Source organism: Octodon degus, unplaced genomic scaffold (genome assembly GCF_000260255.1).
Source record: "Octodon degus isolate 3935 unplaced genomic scaffold, OctDeg1.0 scaffold00051, whole genome shotgun sequence".
Taxonomy (NCBI): domain Eukaryota; kingdom Metazoa; phylum Chordata; class Mammalia; order Rodentia; family Octodontidae; genus Octodon; species Octodon degus.
In genome coordinates this window covers 10,024,331-10,033,300 of record NW_004524627.1, presented here as the reverse complement: position 1 = coordinate 10,033,300, position 8,970 = coordinate 10,024,331, and the positions used below count along the sequence as shown (strand labels likewise).

At 36.6% G+C, this 8,970-nt stretch overlaps 1 protein-coding gene across 1 annotated transcript in view; it reads right to left on the bottom strand.

Moving 5' to 3' along the window:
• Positions 1-8,728, bottom strand: part of Itm2b (integral membrane protein 2B) — a 21,301-nt gene extending 12,573 nt beyond the window's left edge. The window contains exon 1 of the mRNA XM_004633125.2: positions 8,702-8,728. Within this exon, the coding sequence (XP_004633182.1) occupies positions 8,702-8,728 (27 nt within the window). The remainder of the gene's footprint in view (positions 1-8,701) is intronic.
• Positions 8,729-8,970: the final 242 nt, after the last annotated feature.

Sequence of the window (8,970 nt, the reverse complement as noted above, 5' to 3'; positions counted from 1 at the left end):
TTTTTTTTTTTTTGGTGGAACCAGGTATTGAACTCAGACCCTTATGCTTGCCAGGGAAGCACTTATTCCACTGAGCCATCTCCCCGGCACCTTAACTGTATCTTAATTTCCTCCCAAAACATCAATAAAGTGAGAGTAGAGGAATAAATATTTAATCACAAAGAATGCAAATGACAGCGGACAAGTAGTATGGAAGCTGAAATTCTAAGGAACAAATACCAGAGCACAAGGATTTAATCTCAAGCTTCTAGGGGTTGGGGAGTATGTACAAAGAACTAAGAATCACAATGACACCACACTAGAAGATGAAAGAGCAATGTTATCAAAACACTGAGAAAATTACTGCTAATCTAGACTTTTATGCATAGATCAAGTATAAGAATAAATATTTTGGGGCCAGGAAGATAGCTCAGTAGAATAAGCGCTTGCTTGGCAAACACAAGGGCCTGAGTTCAATCCCCGGTTCCACAAAAAAAAAAAAAAGGTATAAATATTCTTAGACATCCAAATCTTTAAATAAATTTATCATAAACACTTTTTCTTTATTTATAAAATTACAGTCCCAATACTGGATGGAGGCAGCGGCAATTCCAGGAAGACCGACTCTCAGATCATCAGTTATGGCAACACTCTAGAGTACCGTGTCAGTAAGACTCCGCAATGACAGGTAGGAACCTACCTAGGAAAAAAGTAAACTCTGTAAGGTACCTAGTGTGTCTAAAGATACAAAAAGGCAACTGTATTGCTCCCAGAGAATCTGAGGGAGAGTTAGTAAAAATGCACACAAAATTAAGCAATCTTCTCTCTAGCCACAAGAATGATCAAAAGCAAGGCACATAGTATCACACTAATTCCAGCCCTTGGGAAGCTGAGGTGGGACGAAACTGAGGTCATGTCCAGGATGGATTACACGATAAAACTCTCAAAAAGGGGGGGGGGGGCAGGGAAGGGGAGGAAATATTATACAATAAAGGAAGTACAGGGCCAGAGAGAGAGCTCAGTGGCCTAAGTGCCTACCTAGCAAGTGCAAGGTTCGATCCCAGTACCAATAAATAAATACATAAAGAAAACACATTATCCAGATGGAAATATTTATATCAGTCATAATAAAAGCATTGAATATCAATTTAAACAGAAATTAGAATAACTGAACCAAGATAACACACTGAGTACAGTGTATAAAATATAAAAAGATTATTCAACTGGCATTTTGATATGACCAATGCATAATATTCAAAACCACAAAAAATAAAGAAAAAACTCCACTAAACAGGAATAAGTACTTAGAAAAGCTCTTCTTCCAGTATTCTCCCAGTGTAGTCCAGGAATATTTTCACAGAGGCCTTCAAGGTCAAACCATTTTCATGGTAGAACTTACTGGACTATTTCAATTTCATTTTCACTACAATGTTTTTCAGAAGCTAAATATGTGATATCACAACAGAATGAATTCAGAAGCTGTTAAGAATCCATTCTAGGGGTTGGGGAGATAGCTCAGTAGAATAAGTGCTTGCCTGGCAAGCACAAGGGCCTGAGTTCAATCCCCAGTTCTGCCAAAAAACAAAAAAAAATCTATTCTATTAAGCTATTCATTAAAGAACACTACCAAAATATAAAAATCCTATGATTAGTCTTCCTAAATAATTTTAGTTGTCTGCAAAAATTGTATTCTTAAACATGTTTATGTTAACATGTAAAATAGGTTACTACTTTAAATATTTAATTTATGATATAGCAAATATCAATATTTATGACTGGCCTAAAGCAAAATATCTGCAATTTTGATCAGTGTTAGATTTTATTCAAGGAATTATGAGACCAGTAAGTGTGAGAACCATTCATTTAGAGAAATGTAGAGTTCAGATTACCACCTACACTGCCAGGTTTCCAGCTCAAAGATAACAGCCAAGGGGATCAGTGGGGCTAGAATCCAGTCAATGCTTCTGCCCCAGACAGGATTCCTTTTTGTACTTTGCACAAAGGCAGTGTATGGTCTACTGACCAACCTGGTAATAGAAGATCAGAAATGACTAGGGAGTGAATTTAACTGCCTCTATGCTATTTATGGGCTTAAAAATTAGAAAAGTGATTGCCTCTAACGATAGAAGAGGACAAACTGTAAAAGCACATCAAGTATCTGTCTCAGTTGATCATAATGTTCCATCTTCATAGTGTGCTAGTTCAGATGTATACATTTAAAAATAACTATACACCAAAGATAAAATATATGCACTTTATTGTGTCTGGTAAAATTTTTAAAGTGCATTTTTCTCAAATAAGGCAGAACTATTTCCATTTCCAAACCTTTAGGGGCTGGGGAAATAGCTCAGTAGAATAAGCGCTTGCCTGGCAAGCATAAGAGCCTGAGTTCAATCCCCGGCACTGGTACTACGTATTACTTTGGTTAAGACCCAAAATTAAACTTAAAAAAATTCTCTTAATACCTATTATGCAGGAGTTGGGGTAACAGCTCAGTAAAATAAGCACTTGCCTGGCAAGTGCAAGGGCCTGAGTTCAATTCCCAGTTCCACGGGGGAGGGGGGAGGGGACCTATTATGTAATGGAGAAATACATATTAACTATTAAAGGTTTCTGTGTTGCAGGAATAAATCCTCACAATATTGTTGGCAAAAAACATAACATTATGATCTAACTGACATGAGAAGCAGAGGTAAATATCAATAGTAACACAAGAATCAATAAAGACTATAGATTATATTCCCTATTTTGCTGATGGAAAACTGATACATGGAGAACTTGCCCAAAGTATCACAGTAATGATAGAGGCAAGATTTAAATCTTGAAGTTTGTCTGAGTTCTCAATTATCAGAGTACTGCTTCTTGAACTGCATTCCCCCATTCAATGAGGGTACTAAAAGGAGAAATACCATCTTTTGAATTTTCTTCCCCTAGCCATGTGAAAATGTAATCATTCCTACCTCACAAACTACAGAAAAACAAACACTAGGCTACATGTTATCACATAAACTATCTTCTGTCAACTCTGCTTTCCACTTTTTTTTTTGGCGGAACCGGGGATTGAACTTGGACCCTTGTGCTTGCTAGGGAAGCGCTTATTCCACTGAGCCATCTCCCCGGCACCCCCCTGCTTTCCACTTTAAAGGAGACCAAGTCCTTCAATGTCTCTGGCTAAATTATATAAGTACAAATAAAATTTTTAATTTCTACTTTACATTTAAAAACTTAAGGATTGTAGGGCTGGAAGTGTAGCTTAGTGGAAGAGTGCACACTGAGAATGGGGAAGCGCTAGGTCTAACCCTCAGCACCAAAACCAAAAAGAACAAAATCCGGACAACTGTGCAACACGGGGTCCAATTCTCATATGAAGACAAAGTCAGTCCTAGCTTGTATAATATGGAAAAATCCCAGCTTCATTAATTCACTACCTGGACACCTGAAGCACTGAGTGTTGCTAACTGAAATGGATGGACTTAGGAAATGCGATGTCCCAGTAGTAACACAAAAGCAAAGAAAAATTAAATTGAAGGAGAAAGTCATAAAATGAAAGACTAAAAACTGATACAGACCTAAACAGACTTACCTTAAATCATTTTCCCAGCATGACGATGAATCTTCTGTCACATGCTACAACAATCCAACTGATTTAATCAACAAAGCAACCTCTCATTTTGGTTTTTAAATTTTACACATTATAATTCTACAACATTATGATCATATACAAGTAGAGAAAGTAAGAGTTGAGCTTTGTTAACTTACTCTCAAAAACAAATTTAAAAACTAATTTTGGAGCCAGGCATGGTGGTACATGCTTGTAATAACAGTACTTGAGAGGCTACGGCAGGAGGAACAGCCCCAAGTTTGAAGCCAGCGTTGACTACATGGTAAACTCAAGACCAGCCTAAGCTATATGAGACCTTGTCTCAAAAAAGGAAAAGACAAACAAAGACTGGTATTAGAAGTTAAACATACATACAAACAAAAATTCTGTTGCTCAAAGTATGAAATTAAACTAAGCCAAAAAAATAAAATAAGCCATAAAATGTTTATGCAAACATTTAAAAATGTCAATGTACTGAGTATCTAGTATCATGCTTAGTGTCAACTCCCCAAATAAATTCCCAAGATATTCTACTTAAAAGTTGTACTATTTATAAAGTGAAGTTTATTTCAATATGAATTTCTCTTGTCATTTTTTAAACTATAAAATTACTGCTGGAAATGTATCAATACTAAAAGAAAATGTTAAGTGAAAAAATGAGAATATCACTATCAAAAAAGTAAATTTTTCATTTCTGCAGTACAAGATTCAAACTTTTCTGTTTAGGAATAAAAATTCTATGTTTAATTTTACTTGATTTCTTCCCAAAATGGAAGTTATAGAAATATTGCATAAGGTTCTTTTATTCTCTAACCAAACTGCCTTAAAAATCTCTATTTTTAAAATGGTGTTCGTTCATTTGTTGGTCACACTTATAAAATACTATACTGCAGATTTTTAAAGCTATTAGGAATATCATTATTGCTACTTAAAGTGATAATCACAATTAACTATTTTAAAAAATGGTGTCTTTAGGGTCACACATGTTATTTTATTTTAATGCTCAATTTTTAGTTTGGCCACTTTGTTGAAGACTTTCATTGTTAAAACTCTGTACAAAAAAATTAACAGGGAACACCCGCTCAGGCCCCCCTCCTGTCCCTCTCTGGGACAGGAGCTTTCTTTCTCCCAATAAATACATTCTGCTCATGAAAAAAAAAAAAATTAACAAAACCTGGCAATAACTACCCTCTATAAATAACAATTATGGAAAGCATAATTCCAATGTTTACATCATTTAGACAAATACCAGATTCATACACAGAACTGTCAAATCCTTAATTTTAACAGGTAATAATTATAGTCTGAAATTTTTAGGTGAGAAAATCCCCAACTTCTGCTTTAGTCTCCAAATTCTAATAAAAAGTAGCACATTAGCCAAAAAATTTAAGACAGTAAACTAATTTTGTCTTATTTTGAAAAGGTAGGATTTTTTTTTTCTTGATCTTTGTTTAATGCCATAATGTTACACAAACTAGTTCAATAGCTTTAGTTAAAATACTAATTCATGGGCTGGTGAGATGGCTCAGTGGTCTAAAGCACCTACTTAGAACAAGCTTAGCAAAGTACAGGGACCGCGGTTCAATCCCCCAGCACCACATGCCAGCCGGCCCCACCCCCTGGTGGGCTGAGCTGGCCACACACACACTAAATAAATAAATAAATATTTTAAAAAAAATACTAATTCGTAAAATATTTCCTTCTGGAAAGGGAATATGGCTTTTGAAGAGACATTCCAGATAGCTGAGCTTAGTATGATAAAGCTAAAAGGTCCCCAAATTGCTACACAGTTCATTGTCATAGGAACACTTTCATGCAAGTGAAGCTTTAGCAATGCATAATAAACACTTCATAAATTGAATCATAAATGACCTTAAATTGGTCTGTACCATAAATGTGTTTGAAGTTTTTCTGGTTAAAAAATACTTCTACTCACACAAGGAAGAGTTCACTTCCAGGAGGTCCTATGGGCTTACTATTATGCTAAGGATAATATAGCAACTTATCTAGGTGGAAGGAAGGATAACAACCTTGGGGGGACTTCTGGCACCTAACTGATCTTCCAGTTATGCAATACTCAGTCTCTAATCCTCAACAGCGGCAGTAATTCATTTGAGATGTGTACTGGAGTTGTGTGTCCAGGAGGCAGGCCAGAGCACAAGCTTGGAACACACAGGCAATTCATTTATCTCGTTTATCTCTCAGCACTAGGAAACCTTTGCTTCAGATATACCTGCAGTCCACAAAGACCAAAGTGTAACAACTATAAATGTTTTACTGTTCAATGTTTGCAAACATGAAATTACATAGGTAGGCAATGAGATGCACTTTAGTTAAATCCCTTTTCTAAAGATCAACACATTTTAGGAAATGTCCAGTCATGATTTTATAGTCTTCTTTCCACCCCTCAAATACACAAAAAACTAAAAACCACAGATAGAAGATATGTAAGTACTAGGGTTCAAGCAGTCATTTTGTGCTGGTTGTTTTTCATTTTCTCAAGCTACCATCCCACCCCATTTTCTCTTGCACAAGTATTTACTTCTCTCTTATTTACAAACATCTACAAGATAGAACAGAGAGAAATAAGGTAGCAATATTATACATCAGCAAAACGGCTTGAGGGGATTCCTAATGAAGCAAACTTAAGCTTTCTAGAAGACTAATGCTGAGAAAGGGGTTTCATAAGCAGGCATTGCAATAGAAGAGTTGTTGAAAATTGTCTGTTCTATAGTAAGGTAACCAACAGAAAATTTGCTTTATTACATAATGCCTCATTCAGCTCCTTTTTCTTTGGCTGACTACTACTCAGTATGAGAGAAGAATGCAAGATGTTAAACATTAAAAGGCAAAAGGGAACAGTCTGATTAGGGTAGGGAGGTAGTTGTTTTTCAGCTAAAACAACTCTTGCCAAAATAGAATTATGTAATCTTAGCATCTTCATAGACTGAAAACTGGAAGAGTCCTTACAGACCATCTGGTTCTACCCTCTCATCTTACAGACAAGAAAACTAAAATTTAAGTTCAAAAATCAAGCAGTTATATAATGGAAAAACCCTGAGACTTCTTCTGATTCAACACATTAAATATTCAATATCTGCATACATACAACAATTTTCCAAGGTTCCCCCCCCAAAAAAAAAGACTGCTACTTAGAAGATAAAATTTGTTTCTCATTTAAAACTCATCTTTGTTAAACAAAATGATTCTTTGCTATTTCTATTCCTTTCAGAGCTTTGAGCCTACCAGCACAGGTGTAAGCAGGAAGGTGAAAATAATTAAAAAGAAACTGCAAGGGGGAAAAAAATGCCAGCTAGTTAAGAAAACATAATCAATAGAAATTGCTACTGGGATTAGTAGTTACTGCAATAAACTACACTGAAGCAAAAAAAAAACTGCTTCTGGAGGGTTCTCCTGCAACGAGAAAAACCGCAAGACAGGAGCACTGTAAAAGTACTGGAATGCATGTTATATAAGACAGCTGACTAGAGTCATTAGAATTCTTGCAGCACAAGAAAGCAGAAAGTGCCTTTTAAAACCAGAACTCCAGATGACACCAGAGCAGGTGGTCCTGAGGAACACAATCTGAGAAAGACTAGCCTGTGCATATCGTGGTCTATGGAAGTTAAAAGAATTACAAATTTTAGTTCAGCGAGTTCTGGGACACAACTAGCCTAGCCTGATCCTTTCAACCAAGCAGGCAAAAAAAGAAACGCCTTTCAGAAAAAACCACAGTAAGGCTGATTCTGTTCCCAGCCGAGAAAGGCAGGCAGACAGGGTGGTTGCCACATAGTCACCCCAAGGAGCCGAAGAACATTATATAATTGCTGTCCAGGCTCTAAGATGGAGATCACAAATTCTCTCACAGACGTCTATCATTAGCCAAGGTTCTTCATCGCTAAGTGACTTACAAAGTTATGGTTCTAGTTTTAACGTAGAGAAATACTTAGTCACTCACTAAAGAAAAGGAAGAAAAGGAAGTTTATAGTTGTTGAAAGAATTCTTTTTCTATATAACTATCGTCTGTGACTACTGTGTGGAGGGAAGACTGGCCCCACTGCTTAGCCTCAGCACTGGGATACTGGGATCTGGGAAAACAAGAAATGGCACAACATTTAAACTATGGTGAATTTGCAAGAAATTGTTAAGACTCTGAAAACAGGACCACTGTATGATAAATAACAAAATCTGTCTGAGTTAAAGCTGACCAGCATATTTAATTCTGGTGTGTTCTGAGTTTCAAATCTTCACCATAGTGGAACACAGAAAAGCTGTATGAAATGACATCATCCGATGGTTTCTCCTTTGGAATTCTATGTGTTTACAGGAATTAAAGTTATAGGCACATGATAGCATTAAGAATATATATTTGTCGAGACTGGGTACTTGTCTATCACCTATTTTAGGTACAATGTTAAAGAGCTAAGATAATTTGCATCAGCAGTTTTTGACTGCATTCCAAACATTTTCAAGAACTAGACTTTGCAATGGGTTCAGGGAAAACAGCACTAACACCAAATCCGTTCATTCTTTTAGGGAATCAGTTCCTATTTCAAGGCAACGCAATCACAAAAAAAAAAAAAAAAAACCACCAACCCTTACGTTTAACTAGAATATTTGCAAATTAAGTACAAACATATCCAGATTAAAGTATGGTAATATATTAGTGGCCTAGTTTTCAGTGGTAATTTTCATTAGAACAATAAAAACTAATTTGGCACACAGATGATTTTTTTAACGTCAGAACTAAAATTATCCTATTTATAATAGAATTTGAAAATCACTAACAAAGTGAACTAAGCAACGTAAATTGTATTGTTAATTTCTACAGGATTAAATTTCTCAGCCTAAAAAGGATATAGTAGGAAGAGGCAACTTCTCAGAAAATAAATTTATAACTGTCTAAGCAAATAAAAGTTAACGCAACAACAGCTCCCGTCTAGACTTTTATTTAGGGCTAAAGAGAATTTTGCAGTAATTTTTAAGGGACGGGGGCTGGGTTTCAGGGTTACAAATCAACACCCATATCATAATTCCTAATCTTTACCAGGCACATTTGTTTTAACTATAATATCACCAGACCTACTCTGAGCTGTCCTCCCCCTTTCCCCGCCTCCAGACCTCGCGGTGAAGTTCATCTGCCGGCATCTAGGGGCCATGGCAAAGGGAAGTAAAGAAAAACACTGTTTTTACAATTACGACGATCGCAGCCGCTGGACTTGGCCCAACTGCTGCTCAGTATAGAAACGAAAGTAGGAAACAACAGAGGTGCAGAGGCTTGGGATGATGTCAGCCATTTTAGACACATTATTTATACTGCGAAGGGAGCCGAAGTCGGCGGCGGGGCTGCCGTCCCTGCGGCCCCCGGTGCGGTCGGCACCGACCCGACT